We start from the raw sequence: 23,437 nt of genomic DNA, 5'->3' as shown, positions 1-23,437 counted from the left end.
GTCACTACAGATCTGAAAATAGTGATACATTGGTTCCACTCTAATAAACTCGCTCAGTGGGTTTATTAGCGGTTTCGATCTCCATGCTGTAGGAATATGAACTGCGTTTTACTTCTCATTGAAAAATTATGACGTTTTTTACAATTTACTTTTAAATGACAAGGACATTCATTAATAAAAGAAATTCTAATTTCCATCGCATGGAGATCGAAATCCTCGAATAACAGAATATTTAATATGAAACTGATCGCAGACCATAAACATCAATTTTAACTGGAATATAGAAACAGCATATTAGAAATGCTAATATGTAATTTGTGTTAATTAATATGTAACTGCATATTAAATAACCAAAAAAAAAAATTGTGTACCATAAAACATCTTCAGTGTTTAAAAAAAAGACAATGGAAAATTTAATTGCGTCAGACATGCAGTAATAATATTTCTCTTCTAGACGCAGTCCGCATGCGTGCTAGATTTATAAACTAACTCTATTGAAAAGTCGGAAAAAAATTATTCAATATAATTGGAAATCATAAATCCCCAAATTTTGGGAACGGATATACCATCGTTGCGATTAAGATTCAGGCGCTGAAGAAAGGCTTGTATTCAACAACTGGGAATTATTCCAAAGGATCCCAATGACTAATGTGAACTCTTTGTTGCCACTAATCCAGATTTCTGAGATTTAATCAATTGAATGCAATTTTGATGTTCAGAGATACGCTATTCAGATGGCTGTCCTCTTTTGACAGAAGTTCAATAAGTTGCAGAAGCATGGAAGCTGAATTTGGTGACAAGTGGCAATAAGCCGAACTCTCTTGGGACCGCTTGCAACACGTTCTGAGGTGGTGATGATTTATGCTTTTAATAGCGCAAGGACAGCAAAGTCATATCAAAGGAACAGTACACAAAGGTAAGACAATCACAAACACCCATGATCGCAGCAGGATTCGAACCTGCGAACTGTTTGTTAGAGAGCTGGCACGCTAACCACTCAGCCAATCGTTCTGGGGTACTTTTTACATACACGAATAGGAATTTTGCGCATTTCATCTTAGCACTTCTTGCAATGGTTCCCAAGAAATTACAGCTTAACTGCCACTACCAATCAAACGTCAACTATTACCGCTCACTTAGACAAGCATTCTCCTGTTGCTATCTTGTTATTTACCAAGTCCCATGTTCCTGCAACTTATCTCACTTCGCCAAAAGCGTCATCTGAATACCAGCATTACATTCAGCTGAGAACCTCATCAGCATGAATCAGCCTAACAAAGAATCGACACTATCTCCCTCCCCAACTCCCGATTCTTTGGAATAATATCCAGTTGTTGCATAGAAATATTTTCAGATATGAACGTTTGTTCAACGTGTTGAAACCTTATTACATTATCCGAATCTTAATCACAACGATGGTTTCATCCATCTATTCATTGGAATCAATCAGATGCCACTTAGTTGCTCGGTGATGTGCCAAACCAGTGCTCGCCAGTTTTCAACTCTGTGAAGATCAGCCACTCCAGACGCACCATCTATCTCATTTATCCCTTTCTCTTTTTCCAGGAACACGCAATTATACTAACTTTCCACACCAAGTTTCCAATAGTGTTATAGTTTTTAAATCTAGTACACATACTAAATCTAGTTTTTAAATGTAGTACATCTAAAAGAGATGCAAGTACAGTACGTGCTATTTTCACATCACGTAGCTATAATCTGCCGGATTTAAATCTCGCACTGTTCTTTTGTTGAAGATGTTTTGATACACAAAACGAATGTTTGTTAATTAATGCTCAGCTAATTAACTATTTCATCCTTTATCTTTGGCTACGTGTTTCCACCCCTCCAAAAAAATTAGACAACTATGTAACAGGATAAGATTTATGCTATGTAGTGTTCTTTGTAAAAAAAAGATTTAATTAGTGGCATTGCTAAGAACATTATATTTCGAGCGTATAAAAATTCTTTTGTATTTCAGAATATCACAGTATATTCCGAACTGGAAAGAGGCTTATCACACTACCGATACTTCTGAAAAATAAATTAATAAATATTTCTATCGTTTATACAATTATATATTTACGGAATATTATTGTTTTTAAAACTAGATAATCGATTTATCAACATTGGATAAGGTGTTCACTTTCGCTGAAAAGCGAAGGCAATAATAAAAAAAAAGAAATTAAATAACTGTTATACTTATCCAGAAAAATTTTTAATAGCTGACCCCATAAATAAGGAAAGAGGCCAATATAAGTATAGGAACCTGGAGGTACTGGCACTTCTATAAGAGTATAAATTAAGTTTAGAAATTAACTGATGTCCGAGATGTGAATATAAATAAGACGTGCAGATCTTGTAATTTTTTTTTTTATTGTCATTAAGACCAATTTTTATATACTGCGTATTTTGCACAATGCATTGGCATGTGTTTACGTAATAGGGGTCTTAGTGACAAAATCATGTGCGTAATCTTAAACGTTTTGTGATAACCCGACTGTTGCTCATTGGCTAGTAACTCGCAATTACTGTTAATAGTAAAGAGTGTAGGAGCCTCCGTAGCTCAGTCAGTATAGACGAAGCCCTTTGGTCGGAAAGCCCTGGGTTCGATTCCCATCAGTGACGTGAGGAAACCTTTATCTGGTCTCTTCGACTAAAGGTGAGTTAACCGGTCTCATACGGAGGTGGAGAGTTTTTTCCCTCCCGGTAACTCGGGTTTTTTATCCCTCAAAAATAGGCAAATTAAAGTAATTAAAATAATCAGAAGAATGAATATTCAGACTCGGTTTTGACGAACATTTGGTAACAATGAAATTAAAACAATGATTTGCCAGAATATGGACGAGTGCACACAATTCACGGATTAAGCGCAAAGGTACGTTAATTAACCAGTTCGGTTGTCCTTCCCAGTTTTCAGTAGCCTTCCGCTATCGATAACTGATTTTGTGTTCTCGCATTGTTCACTGGACCCCGACATTTAGTAATTAGTTGAAATGCCCGCCACACCGTTGTACAGACTGCGTTTACCACGCAAATGAGTGAAAACAGGATAATTAGAAGAAATTGGAAGTCTGCTGTACTTCAGCCTGCATTAGGTTGATAATTCCACGCTAGTGCAACAGCGATAAGTCAACGACGATCGATATCGTCGAGTCGTTTACGCCCAGACTCGGAAGATTGGTCAATCTGCAGCAGAAGTGCGAATTCCTGCAGTGCAAGCATTGAAATCAATTTGCAAGAAGTCAAGTTTCTACACCATGATTTCCACCCCCCCCCCACCGTGCACGCCTACAGCACTTAAATTCTCTCTTGCGTTAATTAAATGAAGACAGATGTTTAAGACAACTTCAACACGGATTCATTTTTTGTTTGGGATTATTTAAACCAAGGGCAGGGAGGCAGGCAGGCTAGCACGTGCATTCTACTAAATGACATCTTCCTCCCCAACAGTCTTCCTGTTGATTAACTGGCTTTAAAATAAAAATTTAAAAAAAAAATATATATTAACTCTTACAGAGCCGCCCCAAACTTCCTCTTTCCCTTCAGATTTGATCCCGTCTTTTGGAGCACGTGTGTCACAACAATATGCATCGCCATCACATGAATTTTTTATTTTCATGCTAACAAAAACGGCTATCTGCACCCTTTGCCACTATTTAATGCGAGTTCCACTCGAGAAAGGCTGTAAACCTATCGCACATTAGTATTATAGATGGGCGGGCTAAGAGTAGATAATCCAGTTACCTTGTTCCAGAAAATAACATTTCAAGTCACTTCAAGACATATAATAAGCAAGGTGGTGGTCTCGTACGGTGCGATAAAAATCTTCAAAACATATTAGAGAATTTTCTAGGCCTTCTTTAAAATGCGTGGCTCACTCAGATCTTAGGAACAGTTGCAGTCTCGAGTGGTATCTCGTACGTTTTTTTTTTTTTTCTTCATCATTTCCTGTAATTCAACATTGTTCATTTGTAATGAAGCTAGAAAACAAGCCACATGGAAAGTGGAGTAAAAAGGACAGCATAGCATGTTCTAAAAAGTATATATATTTTTGGAACAATATATATTACGTTTAGTAAAACACAGAAAACATAAGCGCAAACAAGGTGCTTTATCTCTCTCGCACTAAAAACAGTTTCTTAATCATCAGTTATTAAATAAGCATTTGCTTTCAAGTATGCACTGTGTATCGACTCAAGGATTTATGAAGTTACGTTTAAATGATAAGTAGGCATATCCTGCTGTGTGTGTGATTTGTGATGCGATTTTAAACGACTTCTGACAGATTTAGAACTTAAACTTTAAAGATAAAAATGAAAATTATTTTATGATACCGATTACATTCCTTTATTTGTATTTAGATTTCAAAACTTTCCCATTAAACTACGAGGAGCGGGAGGAAAGTAATGTTTATCTCTCTCTCACTCATATATATACATGTATATCTCCGGCAGAAAGCTTTATACTGAGTGCACTACTATTGTCTAATTCCACCACAAATGCTGCGATCGGTCACTTGAGCGCAGCACACAAGCAGTTCAAAATGACAGCTGTTATAGGTATACGTACAAAGAAGAGAATGGTAAATGAATACCTTACTGCGGAAGATACAAGACCGATAGAAATTAATACCCTTCTGAGAAATGTGCATGGAGATGATACTCTTGGACGAGACATAGCCACAGGATCAAACCAAGGTCAGAGACTAACTTAAGATGGCGGTGATGACGGACAGTAGGCATTGATTAAATAAGGATAGTTGTGTCACAACTCGCGAATTGTACAATGCAGTCGATATCGGAAAACTCAGTTAATAATGATAATCATTTAACGATCTCTGCTGCAATCAAGGTTTTGCACGCGGGCCTCGAAAATGCTGAACGATGAACACAAAGAAACCCGGAAAGTCATCGGTAGAACTTCTCTAGGTGTGCAAGAATGCTTTCCTGTCACGAACAGTACCCGTGATGAAACGGGTACAACATTATGACACAAACGAAGAGACTGTTGATGGAAGGGTTTGATCTTAACGCAAGAAGAAATCCAAATGAGGACCTTCGTTGGACAAAGTCGTCAACCGTTGTCTGAGACAAAGATTGAGTCTTGTGGACTTTCTGGAGAGAAATCCCACGATTAATCAGAACAAACAAGTTGAAAAAAAAAAAAAAAAAACACATTTCCATTGAGTTCGGCACACCAGAAACATGAATGCAGTTCTCCTCCTCCATGACAACGCTAACCTCACACCAGTGTGCTCACAGGAGATGAAAATGTAACATTTAGCTGGGCTGATTTTCTCCATCTCTCCTCGCCTGAATTTGTCGCCCTCTGATTAACACCTATTGGGCCATCTGAAAGGTTCACTCCTAGAACGTCATTTTATGCACGACGAGGAGCCAGAATATATAGTATCTCACACAGCGATGCAAAAGTATATAGAGAATTCCATGGAGACAGCTCGAAAAGCATAATCATGCTGTCCCTGCTTTACAGCAAATGATTCCTGAAAAAGTTTCTGATCTCCTTTATTTTAAAAATATCAGTATTCCATAGTGAAAGGTGTAGTATTTTTACTTATTGCGATTTCAGAGGAGATTCGATTCTAAGAAGTGACAGGATACCAACCAGCGCTGCTACGAGTAGAAATTCTTAAGTGACAAAAATTGTTAGCGTAATATCAAGAGCTCAAAGATGATCGCAAAGACAGACTTCTCATATAATTTCTCCAGAACAATAGTAGACCAAGTGGACATAATGGAAACGCCAAAGGAGAATCTCAGCCCAAAAGATCACGAATTTTCAGAGAAAGATACCTGAGAACTATACTACAGCACATACCATTCATCACTCACTTATGGAGTTGTTAGGTGTATGGCCATTCCGATTCCAGCAAGACAGTGTCTGCTTTCACACAGCAAACTTCAATGGGTCTTAGGTTTCAGGATATCAATATGCCTCTAATGAACTGGCAAGCTGAGATACCGATGTAAATCGGAGTTTACTTGTCGTGGAATCCCCCCATGGAGGCTAACATCGCTGGAACTTGCTAGAAGTACGTGGGAAATTTAGCACGAACACTGAATTCTGCGACAAGTCAAAGGTGGGACTACTCTCTTATTAATTATAGATGTTGTGAACATGGGCATTTCTCGAGTTCCAGCATTTTTGAAAACATCGTGTATGTTCTGCCATGCTTCGATGCTTTTCGTTAATGAAACCGCTTTTGAGAGAAAATTAGTCAACACCGTTCCCAACACGTTGGGAACAGTGTTTAATCACCATCATTTGACATCACGGTGTCAAATCACCGTAGACTAACGGTGATAAATCAACGGTGTTGATTCTTCGGGACAGTGTGAGCGGGAGGATCTTTCTTTGTAGAAAGAAGTGATAACCAATATGAAAATTGACTGAAATTAACAAAATATTCTGTAATTAATGAAATGCTAAAACACATATGATGATAGTGAGAGGCTCACTTCGTGTGACTGGTAACACGCTGCACTGAACATGATTGCAAGAAAAGTAAACTTTTAAACTGTAACCTTTCGAAATAAACTGCTAAAATGTTATTAAAACTTATTACTTTATTGTGGAATAAACGTAGGGAATAAATAAAAGATTAAATAATAAAAAAAGTCCTGTTTAAAAATAATATAAAAATAATAACATTAATATCCCAAATATCCGAAAGAAAGAAAACTGGATCATTTGAGGAAATAAGATATCAGAAGTTGACACTTAAAATAATAATATTCAATCAATAACCTAAGAGAACTGGGAATGTCCAAATTGTCCGAATTCAAACGTCTATGACAAAACTTGAAGGCCCAAATATCTCTGACAAACCAAAATACTTCTTGAAAAGGACTGGATACAAGTATTTGGAAAAGCTATTCACCTAAGTCTATGATATACCTAAAGAACCCTTGCCTAACCAACCAGTATCGTAAGAGTTGGGTGGTTGTTGGTTGTTTAGATCAAAGCAACTACTATGGAGCGATTTTTACAAATTTGTAAACTGTCCTATGGCTTGTTGGTGTGTATGTAAGATGATAAATCCAACATTCCTCAAGGAACGACCCTGCCAACTTCGAATCGAATAATACCGGCTAACTCACCTTCAGCTGAAAATACCTTAAATGTGCTTCTCGGGTCTTGCGCATCGTCGCTACTAACTGCATTATGGAAGGATTGGTGTCATTAAGAATGCCACTGAGTACTAGAATCAAGAGGAAATCCTTGTGATATTCACTGCACTGGAACTAAGTAATGCTGCCTGGTTAATCTGGCCAGTAGCTATGCTTCAAGAAATACAACTTCACAGAAAAATTTCAACTGTACCTCCTCATCCCCTCCTAATGAGGGGGTTGTATTAATGCAGCCGGATCGCCACTCCTCGGGGAGAGAACCTGCTGTCAAGCCCAAGACCGGCAACTTGGCTATGGCCGAGGAAGATCTTAACGCTCCACACGTCGTCGACGGGAATCGAACCTAGGACACTCCTTCCCCAGGCATATGGTTGCGAAGCGCATAACCACTAGGCTAACCGCGCGGACATGCCAAAAGATATATAATAATAGCAATATTAAATGGGATAATATATAGTGATAGTAATACCTTTATAAACGGGGGCACAACATATAAATTTAACAAACTTGGCAAGAGCGTCTTCTGCGCTCTACACAATTGACACTGAAAAACTTCATTTTCCTACGAACCATATACCGAGGATAAGAAGAATAAGATAATTTTCGTAAGCCATCATAATACTTTCTGTTTGGATGTCAGCTAATAAACGATATTCAATAGAATCCACATTTCCAAATCATCAGAAGATTCCCAAGTAATATTGAGAAAATTCGACACAGAAATACTCGCATTCAAAATATTATAGGTCATCTATAAAATAAAACACATATGATGACAAAGTATGAAGAAAATTAGGGTACACTAAAAAGTTCACAAAACTACGGTATCATTCAAGAGAAGGCTTAAGTACTCAAGGAGCAAGAAATTGTGATAGCAATAAGACTAGTTATCCTACATGTCATAAAAACTCTAAAGCAAGATGTAATAATCATATAGAACTTCTTCTTGAAAAATAAATCAATATTAGAAAGGACTATGAATAAAGAGAAGCTCGCATAAGAAACGCAAAGTAGCTTACTCAGATCAAAATACATCAATGATATTATAAAAAGCTTAAGAAAAGCAAAGACCATCCTAAAACAAATTTGTAGCTAGGGACGATGATGAGAGAGAGCTGGTGGCAGGAGAGAAAACGCCTATTTTTTAAACATTATTTGCTTAAAAATTTTATACAAAAATAACAGAGTAAAAAAGAACTCTACCGAATACGCAGCAAAACCACAATCGATATAAAAGAGAAGACTGGAGGAATCGTCATAGGCGTCGGATATACCAGAAAACACGTGAACTGGAAAATTGCCCATGTCATATTTCCAGTAAAACAGAAAACCTATAGATAGAGAAACGCGGAACGTGTGGGGGAAGGAACAAGGATGACAAATGCGCTTTTTGTACCGGAAGAGACAATCGAATACCTAATGTTCGAGTGCCAGCAAGAAGGTAAATTCGTCTAAACAAACTAGAGAATCGATACCATACGAAACGAGGAAAATACACTAACCCCAATTAAGGACTAGAACACGAAAACGTTACTGTCGTGTTTGATAACCCAAAATAAAACCGAGAATACGAAACAAATTTTTTCAGGCTACATAGAAGAAGATATACGTGTTTTTCCTTATTCTAACACTTTCTACATTCAATGCCAAGCACTAAAACCGATAAAAATATGGCAAAAAAATGCTCAGACATTATAGGGAGGCGAAGGCGCTTTTCGAGATGAACAAAACGAGCAGATTCCAAATACGCAGGGATATTAACTACAGAATGGCAACGAGAACAAAAACTATGGAAAATCGAAGGGGTGTCAGAATTATCGGAAAAGAATAGATTGGAATATATATATATATATATATATATAACCCGAAATAAAACTGAGAATACGAAACAATTTTTTTTTATGGTTACAGTCAAATGTGGACATAAATTATATATAAAATTTATGTCCACATTTGACTGTAATCATAAAAAATAATTTTCATATACAGCCTACGGGTAAAAATGAAGTTCGTCGTTAGCTTTTGGTCCCCAGTGTACTTCTGTTTGCTTAACTGGAAAAATAATGTAAATCCTCCTCACCCCGATCTTTTTTTAAATTATCACAATAGCCATGATCAAGTATTTTTAGATTCTGTCTTCCACATATGGAAGTAATACATCGTGCTTTGTATATTTAACTTGGATGAGCGCACCTTCCTAAGGGTATATAAATGGAATGGAAACTGTTTATGTGGACACGTAACGCACTGAAGCCAATTGACAAGTTACTGGAATATTATAACCAATGCCCAAACGCTTCATAAGTTAGTCATTAGGCAAAGTGACGACTACGAAAAACAATGTCAACACACCAGCAATGTAATTTTAAGCAAACGGAGAAAATTTATTGGTTTGTTTTCTTTCTATCCGTTTGAGATATTACGAACTAAAATATGAACTCAAAGTTTCCTTGTTCAAACTGTACACTTCCTCTGGAAATTACACGAGCAGAGACCACCGCACGCTTTTAAACCGATTTCAAATGCCGTACACAAGCTGTTAGAAAGTCTAGAGTTAAAGTGAAGCAAGTAGCGCCAATACTGCAGTCAGATTCCGTGGATTAACTGCGAATTCGATGTTGCTTCCGTTAAAGACTTAAATTCCTCCCGTTCACAAGAATGACCGAGAGCCGAACATCTCCGTTCGGGTATTTGCAATTTAAGGCAAAAGGAATCCGTCCACCTGGAGTGGTCCTGTGAATTATCCGAGCACTAATGAGGTACAGTAATTAGATGAGAGAGATGAGAGATTAAAGCAAATTCCTTGAATGATCAGCTTCAGTCAAGAGAACCTAGTACTGTTCCTTTACTATTCAAAGTTTCTATCGCTTATCGACAACAGAATTCCTTCGTTATCTGTTTCAAAGCATTAATTCACCACAAACATTTGACGATAATATTGACCTTAGGGAAAACACTTTTCGATATATCTTTTAACAGAATAAGTTAGCAAGTGCGTTAGATGGGAATAAAATATCTATACTTACATACAGTAAACTTATCAAAAAAAAAAAAAAGTTCGCAGATTGGCGTCATGTTCATCTTCAAAATTATTTGGAGGCTACTCTGCAATTTTTCAGTGAATGGCATTTCTCGTAGATATCTTAATCCAAGATGAACATTCATTTTTTTGGAAGAGGCAAAAGTCAAAGAAAGAAAGACTCCGTGAGTATGGAAGGCATCGCAAGTGTTTTGCTTGCATAACACCTTTAGTGATAATTTCTTCCGTGATATGGAAGCAATGGCGGTTCAAAGCTACTTCAATGTTCCAAACTTTCTGAGCCTTCTTTGAACACGTTTTGTTCAAAGAAATGTTCAGTCGTTCTAACCATATCACACACACAATTCGACATTGTCATTGCAAAGAAGCTAAAAGACCTATTGATCTTGATTTTTTCCTATGTGCTGCCTAATGTGTCAGCTGACTAATAAAATGGTATCAGCTTAGGTCTTGGTAAAATTGTTGAATTATCATAAGAATCTTTTCTAGGCACTGTCTTTTTTTTTTAACTGGTTCCTGAGTTAGCTGATTTTTGGCACAGTTCAGTGGTTTTTTTACTCCGAGTTGCGGTTTTTAACCGCAACTCGGAGGAAAAAAATAATCGTAGAATTCGCACCTTTCACATAAATACCCATGAGGATTAAGAACACGCAGTTATATCAGTTATCTGCCTTATCTCCTTGCCCTTTCGTTTATATACGCAGAGGGAGATCGCACTAAACTTCTGAAGATTAGTGGGCAACCATCTTCGGAGGTAGTTGCCCACTGATTTCCACAAATCAGAGAAACCCTTAACTCTAGAGAATATAAAAGCGTAAAAAATTGGAATGACTTATTCTGAATGTGATATACTGTATTTTTTTTTTTTTAAATTCATGTTACGTGGGTAGTGGTAGCTAAGTGAACGAAAGTAATAGATACGTAATATTTCTTAGATATCGCGCTCTGAATTAGCTAAAAACAGACCCACACTGCATGTGAAACACCTAAATACAAATAAGAGGATCATACTAATATACTGAAAGAGCGGCGCTTTCCAACTTGATATAATCTGCAGTTCGTTCATTAGTGGAAAAGCCAAAGAGCAATAATAATAAATAAAAAAAAGTAACGCTAGAAGTCACATCTCATTATACATTCAAGTACAATCGGTAAGCAGCTTATCTAAAGGCAATAGAGTGCACCTGATACAATTCGTTTCTTTAAGAAGTATATTGTGAGGAACGTGTAGTTAATTAAGGAAACTTCATGGGCGAGACCTGTGCATCGGATTATGACGACAACGTTGTGGACGCGTGGTCTGAGCGGGAAGAAAAGTAACGATTTCGAGAATAAGAAACTTCTTAATCAGAAGAACTATCGAATCAAGATAGTCCTGAAGAGCTACTGGAACAGCGCCAAGTTACTATGGTAACTGCGGCTAGCAGGTCGAGAAAGAACTCCATTCTGAATCTAATGGGAATACAAAACGTGTGGGTCGCATCTTGTGGAAAAGGCAACTTCTATTCCTTTGAATTTTGTCTGTGCATCGCTTCAAGCAATACTCGGGCACCTACAGAGGAGTTCATGTCCACAAATAAACACCAAGATCTAAACAGTCAACCCGATACTTATTATTTAAATAAAGTAATCCCACTATTTATTAAACATCAGTTGTTGTTTTTTTGTGCCTATAGAAACATCTAATGACCCCAAATATTAAAACTCAATGGTTTCATTCCCAAACCAGTATCTGAAATTTTAACAGTTACAAAATTCTCCAGCCATAAACAGGATCTGAGGATAAACCGCTTTGCCAGACACGTGAAGCACTTAGGAAACCACTCACTCGAGAGGCATAGCGCAATCATTTTATAAACAAAAGAAATGGCATATGAGTCACGAACTCTTCAGCTGCCATTCTAGAAATCTTTCACTCAAAGATAAAAAAAAAAGAGAGAATCCAAATTGAATTCTTCTGCCCTCAAGGGTTATCGACCCCTAGTATAATCTTTCAAATCCGTCGAGAATTGTGGCGGCTTCCGGTTTTCGGAAAAACCTGTGACCAGACGATTTTTTTTTTTTTTTTTCAAGCAAAGCTTTAGTTTTTAAAACTGCTAGGGCAGCAAATTCTCTTTCAGAAAGTTTATTTTTCTTAGAATAAAACAGAAAAAAAGCCATCATATATTAATAAGACTTCTCTAATGCATATCAGAAAAGATGGTTGCTCAGCACACGCTGAGCAACCATCTTTTTTTTTTATTTTAAAATTATTAGAAGATGTAATATGCAACAATGCGTCGACTCATCAATATTTGCAACTGAATAGAACGAAAATATATCGACATAAAAAAAAAAGAAATCGAGTCTATGAGAAAATGGTTATTAATTTAAGTAAGCATTTCTGAGGCATTTTGTTTCTTATTGTTCGCAACCGTCTAAAACTTATTTTATTTTTGTCATTACCGTTTTGGCACCATTTTCGAATACTTAAGTTCTCCTGTAATTTGAGAACAAACTCCTGGTAGAAATACACTATTCATATCTCATGGGAGGCTGTGAGGAATGAAAACTTTCGCATGAACATTGCTCGTGTATCTCATCAGTTTTCAGTATTCTGTTTCATACGTGTGAAAGCACGCACATACATTGATAAAAACAGAAGCGTTTTCTTCGCATGTCAAGAGGAAGAAAAGGATGAAAACTTGTGCGCAAAATTAGTCTCATCGTTTCGATATATCAGAAACTGTTTTCAAATAATGCAATTCAAGCAAGCAGGTTTGTTGTAATGAATGCTCGAAGATATTTGAATTAATTAAACAATTAATTATTATAAGTAATAATTACTTATTAGAAATCAAACACAAGCTTCGTATTTTATCACGAATCTTGCTAAAGCAACAAACGACTGCTTTATTTTGACGAAACCGCAGGTTACATAGAAACAATGACTTAGTAGGCCTTAATCCTATATATTATTGTCTGAAATATTAACTCGACTTTCTTCAGTTGTAGGGTTAAAGCCTCAGCTTCCCTACTTTCCTGTTTCAAAGATCAACAAACTCAGAAATCAGATGAAAAAAGTTCTACCAGTTGACGAATTAAACTTTTAAGTCTTTCTTTTCGTAGTCTAGTGCTATGGATACAAACGCCATTTCCACAGTGCTAAACATGCCACATTTTTAAATATATGTATTTAAATAATGAAACCAGGGGTAAGGATTTATTGTGGTGGCAACGTAGAATACAAAGAGATAGTTGGATTTGTTCATCAATGCTCGAAAATTCTCTTCAGTGATAAAGTTGTCAAATAGAATTAACGGATCAGGAACTTCTAAAACTTTTGAAATTACTAAAATATTGATGGTTGTGATGAGAACAATGTCCAGCCTTTGTGTTTACAAATGAGCAAAACACTTAACAGAAAAATAAAATTGTAATGAAGTGTGATAGTAATGAAGGCAAGAGAACCAGATCAGATTGAAATCATGTCCAAGGTGTTGTGTGCACTATGGCTAGTTCTTCTGCTTATCCAAGTTTTTATTTATTTATTTATATTTATTTTTGGGGAAAAGACGCATTTGAATTTCCAGGAGGATAAATCCTTCTACGTATGAAGCCTGGATAATCCGCTTTCAGATGAATAGTCCTTATAAAGAGTTCCGTGTCCTAGACCTGATTTGAAACAAGTCTTTACAACTCAGAGTTATTCTGAGTATGGCAGACCGGTTGATTAAGCGTTACAATGGAAATACTAGAACGTGTGATGTTTGATTTACAGTAGATAAGCGTTCTATTGATAAAATGATATCAGAGGAACTAAATATCAACGATAGCCAATAAGATTTTAATTGGTGGAAAGAAAGAAAATCGGAATGGGTTCGCTGGTTATTCATAACCAACGAATAAATACTGTACTTGGCTCCCCTGCTGACAAGATTTGAAAACTACCTCAAAGGATTCTATTTTTAGTAAAAAAAAAGAAAAAAACACAACAACCATTTTGAAATGCACCTGTCATTTCGAAGGAAAAGGCACTGTGGAATTTATAGATCACATAGAAAGTATTACCGTGATTAAAGTTTTTTTTGTTTTTTTTCTTTATCGATATTTATTAAGGCAGTTCCAATTGCATATTGTAGTACTTCATGCACAGCGCGGAAGAAACTTCAATATCCGATCAAATTCTTCAGACGTTGTTACGAATTTAGCGAGTAGTCGTTCTGGAGAGAGAGAGATACGTGCGTCTGGTGCAGGTGCACGTGCCTTAAGCTTGATTGATTCGATAAAGTGAATTCGAGACAAAACACCAGTTTCGTCTACGACCGCGCCATTGGTAGAGACGATTCAGATGAAAGCGTTAACTTCATTACCAATTCATATCAGAAAGGAGAACATCTGCGATCCACTTACAAAATATGAATTAAGGGAGAGGAGAACGCAACTGATCAGTGAAAATATATATACATATATATATTTAAATGTCAAATTTTCACCAAATAATGAGGAAAAAAATCTTTCAGAAACTATTTTTGAAACAGGAGGAACTATATATGAAAGTTAGCGACTACAGTCAACCAAATTAGCAATCAGGCTTGCTACTTTTTTTTTTTAGTTCAATTCTGCACTAGTCGATATGTCCGCTGTCTTCTCGAAAACAATCATGATGTACACATCGTGACGTTTATGATGAGTCGCCCCATTTTTGCTTCTGTCCTCTACATATAAATGTTGTGCTTAACTTTGCCGACACAAAACCAAAACGATTCAAATTTTAGCGCAGATCCTGAATGCCAAATTGCATTATATTCATGCCACATAACTGTGCCGAGTTATTAATATCAGTTCGAATCGTTTTGACAAATTTGGCCTACAAAATGCTTCGAGTGAAATCAGAAGTGAACCACACAATTTTCTTGCAAGCATGTTAAGGGACGAATTTTAGTCAATTCCATCCAATCAGAACAGGAGAACGCTGCCTATCAGCTTGCCATACAGATTCACAAATGGTATATTGGTCGCTCCTCCTAACGGCGAAAGACCGCACTACAGCTGGTTTGCGCGCGTGCTATTCAAATTACCCGAACTTTTTGGTAGAACCCTCGTACAACTTAACGTTTGTGCAGCTTAATACTATCTAATAGGCAAGCTCTAAGTGTGGAGGTATTTTAGGACTTCAAGATGAGAGGTCATTTCTTCAAAGTCCTATTATAGCTGTACCTCAATGAGTCACCGAATGTTTTCGATTACAATCAACAGTTGGCGAATAATCGAAATGAACCTCAGGTAGTGGCCCTTTCTTCCCAACACCAACTTTCAAAAGCTGCCAAATCGTTCAAGATGACAAAAACATTACATTTTTTTCAAATTCTTTCTTTAATCTACAGCGAGATGGGAGAAAGCAGCTTTTTTCCACTATGTATTAATCAACACTTTAAGGCGAATCACAGTGGCTTTGATTTTCCACATCACCATTTATTAACTGTCATAGTCATTCCACCTCCATAACGTGAGAAAAACGAAGTTGTTCTTTGGCTGGAAAAACACGAGATAGAATTCCGTGCATGACGTTAACATTTATTTATAGAAGATTTGCAAATAAATGCGAGTCGGTCGGTGTCTTACGGGGGTGGCAGTGTTTTAACTCTCGGAAACTCAGGTTTTGAAGATAGCAAACATACAAACCTGCCAGAGAATGCAGACCGAAATAATATACTCCGATCGACTTCAGTTGATTTCCGTAATTAAAATCAACAAGTTATGATCGTGTATGAAGTATATTGCAGTGTAAAAGATATTTGACAACGTAAAATGGCTAAACAAGGAAAATGAGTAGACATTTTCAGTATTTACTAAAGAAATGTAGTTAAGGAATTCGAACGCGGAAACATCTTCAGCGAGAACCTAATTCGCATAGTCATTAATTCTGAATAAACATTGCCATTGTAATATCAAGATAAACACCGAAGGCCATAATTTACTGGAACAACAATAAATTCTTTTGTACATGTACGAGTGTATATGGCATGAATAAATTCATAGTATTTTTTTATGTTTTTTTTTTAAATTATGTAATGTACCTATTTTGGGATTATATAAACGGTAATACGAGGGAGGAACACTTCTCGTCATCATTTTTATTTGGTTTTTGTCAAAGGTTTTTCTTATTTATGTATTTATGATTTTTTTTTCTCCTTGTCAAAATAGTTGAAACTCCCTACTCTCTTCATTCTTTCATGAACTCGGCTGGTAAAAAATATTACTCTTTTTTTTTTACATAAAATTTGTCGTCTAAAAGAATAGTTAATGAGCCTAAAAATTCTGTCCTCGTATCCGCTTGCATTTTTTAATGCGAATGCTATGCAACATGTTGAAGGACACGTCTGAGAATATGTACATGATTTCCATGGAAAAAGCCACGTATAAATAAAAAATACTTGCGACACTTTTCCTCTTTCCTAACTTCAATGTCGCAGGTCACCCATACGGCGGCAATAGGAACTTGCAAAATGTCGTCAAAACATGACATAAGGTCTTGAAAAACGACATCTGTTAGTCATACACCACCAAAAGGGGGAAACATATCAGCATTAAATCGGTGTAACCGTATGAGGATTTACGACCAGATGCGCTGGTAACGTTGAATAAATCCACACCCCACCAAACTCCCACGTCAAGATGTCGGATGTACACTTCCTGTTGCTGCAAACAACAATGCTATGCATTAACAGTAATACATATACATACGACGTGTAGCTAATGATGATTTCGGAATTAAAGATAGAAGCCCAACGTTTTGAGCGAAGAGAGTGGTGTTTGAAGTCCATCTTTGAGCCACTAATAAGAATGATGAAAGAATACGAGGAACGGTAGTTGTTCCTTTGGAGCATCTTAATCATTTATTATTGAAACTGAAGATATCGACACCACAGTGAGATGGATATATGATCTCGTTCACTACATTCTGCATCAATTTCTCTTATCAAATAGCTGTATAGAGGATGTGTCAGAGTATGCAACAATGAATAGTAAATATGCAAAGGACTTTCATTGAAATTTAGAGCTTAATGTTTTGCTAAATATTTCTTTAAATGCTAAATAACAGGCCAACTATTTTTTAAGCATATGAACACAATGCCTCTAATATTTCCAACGTCAACCACACCATGTATAACTTGACCATAGCGCTGTAAGAATTGTAGTTCGTAATCATTAACTCTATGCAGTAAATACATTTTTTTTTGTTTTGTTTTTTTAATGTGATCCTGCTTCAGGAAAGTTTTTTGTGAATCTTCAGTACATTTGCACTACCGTGGGTTAGAAAGATCTTTTCTATTTTTTATTTCTTTTTTTTTTTATAATAATTTTATTTATCTGTTTTGACATAGTCCCCAAATGCTGCTTTAAAGAAAAAAAAATCGTGGAATTTTTTCCCCAAGCACTTCAGACCTCCAAGAAGCTTTGTATTCATATTATTTCTATAACAGTTCATATCCATGTAATTATTGACGTATACACACTTCAAAGTCTGATTAAAAGACCGCGATCTCTCATCCCTCCAAAGCAGAACTGTTGTGGTATTGAAAGGAGTGCACTGAAGTAACGCACAAAAGAAACTGGGGCCAAAGCGGAACACGATCCGTTTCTGCAAAAAAGCTCGTTTCTTAGTGCAAACATTAATATATTTTTGCGTAGTTGGAAAATATGGATTTTATTTCTCAAAAAAATGACACTTAAGTGGTTAGGATAAGATAAAATTCTAAAAATAAGTTTATTATCAATCTGGAGAAACAGAGGAATGAAAATCAAGTACATTCACGTGTTTACTTTTAGACCGAATAATAATGCAAAGCTGTTCATATCTAACAAATATAAACGTACAAAACTTACTGTCTAACACGTAAAATTATTTACTTTGTAAAAAGTTTAAGGTTAGTAATTCGATCCTCCAACCTCAGATATCACTTCTTAAACCAATCTCTAAAATCCAGATTACGTTGGTCTGCCTAATACGGGAACTTCACGTTTAAATTTATGAACTATGTTACTTACTGTGTGTCGCAAGCAATGTGACATATTGTTGTCGTAGGCAAACAACGAGAGCGAAATATATTTCCGTTCAAATTATAACTTTTCCCCCATTCCCAAATTATTACTTGACATTTTTCTAAAACATTAAGCATTCATTTTGAATTTACTGCGGCTGGTTAACGGCGCCTGAGGATAGAATCCGCTTATCGGCTTATCGCCAATCTCAGATTTTTCTATTAGTAAGTTGACTTTTTTTCTCCCCAACTCGCAAGTCAGCCAGAGAACCATGAAGCTAACAGACATAATACCACTAATGCCGATTATTTTAAACGACTGCTTCTTCAAATCTGAAACTATAAACATAAGCGTGTCCTAATTATAAAATACAGTAATTCAATTAAAATATAACTGATATGTAAAGGCAGATGTTAAAATGATTAGGGATTCCAAAGGCTTCAAACAGACGAAAAGTATTACTATTTTGTCCAAATACTCACCGAGCATATTTGGTAGCGGATTAAGTGCCGCAAAGTCAGTGAATATTAGTGCTCGTAGTCTCTATTAAGAGGTTCCGACTGATAATGGAAGGAGCTTCTTGAATAAAAGGCAGTAGTTAACACATTTCTGATAAATTAATACATGTAACATAATCCTTCCTCCACCAGTGAATATTCAACCTGATCTTACCAGAATAAGACCCGTGTCCACAATGTGCCATTTAATTAGAATACTACTTAAGAAAATAATTGATTTCTTTTAATATTTAAGTAAAAAAAAGTCTGGATGAACTCACCTAGTCCCAGGTCGTTTATTGAGATCTTCGCTACTATCCATGTTTGGCTCGTGCCATAGGCAGAAGCAGCACGTGCCGCTTGTTCAACCTTCAGAGATAGAGCAGAGTTTAAAAATACGAGTTACGCTTTTATGTTCACCTAGAATAGAAATAAAAAAAAAAAAAATTACAATAATGAATTTGTGTGTATGTATAAATGATATTGCTAGCATTCATCAATTAGGACTAAAACAAAGATGTTCAATCTACGGATTAATGAGCAAAACTGCTGTCGTATTCATTTTTTTTTTCAAGTGAGAGGGAATCCTCAGGTTGCGTTTCAAGCAACGGGCCAAGATGTTTACACATTTTTAGAAGGCTTTGCAATCATACACTGTTCCGTTTTTCAGTGTACGAGAATGCTTGAAACATGTAAACTCATAACCTACATACGGCAGTCTCCAAACATCAAACTTTCACCTCCATATTAGTATCGCCTGCATGTCACCTCAGGTGGCCTAGTTATTGGATAATCATCTGCTTTGGATATAAACCTAAAACTTTTTTTTTAATTTTAAAAATAAAATTTAAAAATTTTATTTTTAATCTTACGTGATGATGGTTTGTCTTTACTGGCTTTTGCATATAGCATTTTCTCTTAAGTTGCACTATGAAACTTCAAAACATTGTTTGGTGTTTCCCAGTGAAATGAAGAGGTATTTATTCATGATTAGAAGATAAATGCATCCCATAACATTTCTCTTCAAGTTTAAATCCCTAAATATGGAAATACTTTCGCTATTTCTTAAAATGTTTGATCCCACACAAAAATATCTCCTTATCCTTTTCAGGGTTCTTGAACAAGATAAAGTACCCTCAAACAGAATGTTAATAACTTCTTTGTTCGTGAAGTTCGTTCAATCCACGGAATCTTAAAGGGGCCAAGAGCATTTCGTGCTGGAGAGAGGATAAACTATGGTAGTGACGGCACGGGAACTATTTTTAGATGAATATCGAATATTTCAGCATCAGCACATCTGCAGGAATCTTATTTTTCTTTTAAAGCCGAAGTAACAGGTTCAGCAACAATTATGCAGGAAAATCTAAATACATTTTTGACTTGAATTCAAGTTTTATTTTCAAAAGTTAATTTATTTAATGACTAATATTCTATGTGATCCCCCCCCCCCAAAAAAAAACAATTTACGTATATAACTGTGTAGAACTTTAAATATTAAAATGAGGAATGAGTATTATTCTTTTACACAAACATACATTATTTTAGTAATGCTTAGTACTATTCGGTACTAAATGCTTGAATCCTACATTATTTAATCTTAATCCACTAAAAAATTCGGTTACTGTCGTCTGGTAAGGAAAGTGACCTATTTGTGGGGAAACGTGTTAATCATGGTCGTTAATTCGGACTATAACCAGTATCGGTCAGGAACCAATCAGCTTGTACTTCAAAAATATTTTGGACGTCATACATAACACTCAATTGGTTTCAAGCTTCACGAATTTTACTCTTGGAGACTTGCTTTAAAATATGAGAAGTTGTCTAGTTAATCCCCGGTATGGAAAAAAAACTCTTAGTGACTGTCAGTTTCGTCTTGAGTGTGAGAGAAGGGTGTAGTTTCTGATGTCGAGAAAGTACAAAGGTAAAGGAAATCACTAACTAGAAGAGGTTAGTTCAGAGATCGGCTTTTTAAGTGCAAACACAAGTAGTTTGCTATTAATAACACAAAGTGGAGGATAAGGGATACTGCAGGGTGGGGATAAGGATTAAGAATCCGAGAACCCTACTTTACCAAAGCGGTTTTTTTTTTTTTTTTTTGAAATTGCTTAGAAGTTGGGTGGTCTCACATTGGACGAAGGAAAATATACCATCTAAAGGTATATTTTCCTTCATCCAAATTGCTTAATCTCCATGTGGTTTTTTTTTTTTCTTTCATCCTCTTCCGTGTTGCGAAACACACAGCTATGTGTAGTTGTCCTTTCATATTTTTCTGTGTTGCGCAACGGACAACACAGAAAAATAACTGTTTGCAATAAGATAAGACAAGTGGGAGGTATCTCATTTCGTCTGTACTGACGAAAAAGCAACATGCGTTTCCATATAATTACTCTACAATCCAAAAACAAAGTTGGTATACTGAAAAACGACAGAGAGGGGAGGGGGGGGGAGGAAATCAAGTAATTTTTGCTCATGGGGAGAATAAAGATACGGAATAGCCACATAAGAACAAATTTGATTCTTTCAAGGAACTTGGTGATGAACCGGATATGTCCACAGTATTAATCCCGAGATAATTATTTAAACGGTCCATGGAAAGATCACAATATCAATAAAGCATAATTAAATAATGATATTAAAATAATACTTTTATTTTTTCGAAACATAAAGAGCACTGGACAGAGATCTTAAAACATTTTCGAAAGGAGTTGACTGACTACTGATTACCTGATATTTTATAAGGAGACGGTAAACAATCCAGATAAGAGTGGGTGATGTTTGGACGAATATGGATTATAATTCAGCAACAGTGTTCCTGAAGTTGATAAAAAAAAAGCCTCAATTGATAATTAAAATATATATACCGTAAAGCAGGAGTTCTCAACCTTTTCCAGTGGCGTACCACTATATTTAATTCAAGATATTAGATGTACCAGTAAGGCAGTGGCTCAAGTACCACCAGTGGTACGCGTACCATAGGTTGAGAATCCCTGCTGTAAGGCAAAAGTACTGAAGATCTTTTTTTTTTTCCTGTAAGGTTCAATGGACATTGTCAGCATACCTAGTTTAATTTTGGAAAGATTGTAAAACAAAAAAGGAAAATAACATTAATGAATCCAAATTATTTCATACAGAATACAGAAGAAAATTATATACCGAATACTATGTCTTCAAATCATTGTACCGTATTCATTAACACAATTTTAGAAAATCGCCGTTTTATTATGATTAATACAACTTTTACAGAGGTTATGACCCCTGAACAAGACTGAATTTATTTTTAGCAGATGCAACAATACATGACAAACATGAAAAGTAGCCACACAAGGCCCGTAAGTCGGAGACTTTTGCTTTAAAGATTCCAACTTTTTTAGTGTGTTCCTAATGCGCATACAAGCACGACAAATGAAAAGGAACAACTAAATGAGAATTTACAATGTTTGCAAACATTCAAAAAGTTTATCGGAACATAATCGACAACATAAATAATATCAGCAAGAAATAAAAGTATATCACACCAATCCATTCTTCGCCATCTCAATAAATTAATGCAAAGTGAAACACGTGAATATAACAAAACACTCTTAATGTTACTATAAATTGAATTACTTCTTTACACTCCTGTTTTAATATTAAACACACACCTAACACACGTTCTCTCTCTCTCTCAAGGTGCAAGATTCAAGTTTACCAAAGAAGGGTTCCTAAAAATCCTTCATGCGAGCAAGATACGATTAGCTTTGATTCCAGTACAACATATTTATGAACTTTAAACTTGCTTGCTTTCCTTATCAGGGATTCGTATCAGTTCTTTGATACTGCTTGCTTTTATTAAAACACTGTATTGATTAGAAACCTAAATTACGATTACTTTGAAACACACACACACACACACGGTCGTTCTATCCGTGTTAATCTTATTATAGACGCTTGCTGTATAACATTTTAGACAAACATAAAAAATAAATAAATAAAGGAGAGAAAGATCAATAATCCCGCGCTGTAATCCCAGGTACGCTGCCTTTCACACCGCGAATGGATGAATATTGCCCACTTCATCACCACACCTGTCACGCCAATGTACTCTAACTTTTATCGACTAAAAATCAATGGTTCATTCATAACGAGGAACCCGTCAGTAATATCTTGGGACACTGCCAAAAGATCATGTTCTTGAGGTGCGAACAACAACAGGATAGCTAGAGGGTTTCTTTAATCGTTCACCGTGCCAATTTCTAATGAATGCAATGCGAGAAGAAGAACGAAGAGGTTTTTCCTGTATTATTTTTTATGAGAGTGTAGTTTATTCCAAAGGATTTTCAACAGTTGGATTCCATTCCTTCTCGATCATCATACACCAGCAGGGCTTTGAGGAAGAAGTCAGGTCTGACGAAAGAGCGAAAACACTAATTTTCGTACATATATATGTAGAAAGTTTTTTACCTTGGGTTAGCCTGGACTTGTACTACTTGACGGGTCAGTTAGACTTGCATTACATGCAGTCGCAAACTTGACTTATTTGTCTGTTTGCTTACTTGGAAAATGGAGTAAAAACCATGTTTAAAATAACTCGGTATCTTTAACATTATATATATATATATATATATATATAATTAATCTGTGACTTCATAAGTTAATAATAATGTGATTTTCTGCCCGTTAAAAATGACCGGGCAAATTTCTCACAAACGCATGTCAAATCTCTCTCTCAAGGCAAAACTGTC

The 23,437-nt window shown here is 36.0% G+C and overlaps 1 protein-coding gene across 4 annotated transcripts in view; it reads right to left on the bottom strand.

Annotated features, from left to right (window-relative positions):
- krz (beta-arrestin protein kurtz) overlaps window positions 1-23,437 on the bottom strand; it is a 371,699-nt gene that overhangs the window by 211,384 nt on the left and 136,878 nt on the right. For all 4 annotated transcript variants that reach the window (XM_090414201.1, XM_090414204.1, XM_090414203.1 and 1 more), the window contains exon 2: window positions 18,998-19,136. In XM_090414201.1, coding sequence (XP_090270327.1) covers window positions 18,998-19,038 — 41 coding nt within the window. In that variant the 5' untranslated portion in view covers window positions 19,039-19,136. The remainder of the gene's footprint in view (window positions 1-18,997; window positions 19,137-23,437) is intronic.

Source organism: Typopeltis vanoorti, chromosome 24 (genome assembly GCF_054136105.1).
Source record: "Typopeltis vanoorti isolate ZY-2024b chromosome 24, IOZ_Tvanoo_1.0, whole genome shotgun sequence".
NCBI lineage: Eukaryota > Metazoa > Arthropoda > Arachnida > Uropygi > Thelyphonidae > Typopeltis > Typopeltis vanoorti.
This window is presented reverse-complemented; position numbering and strand designations above follow the sequence as displayed.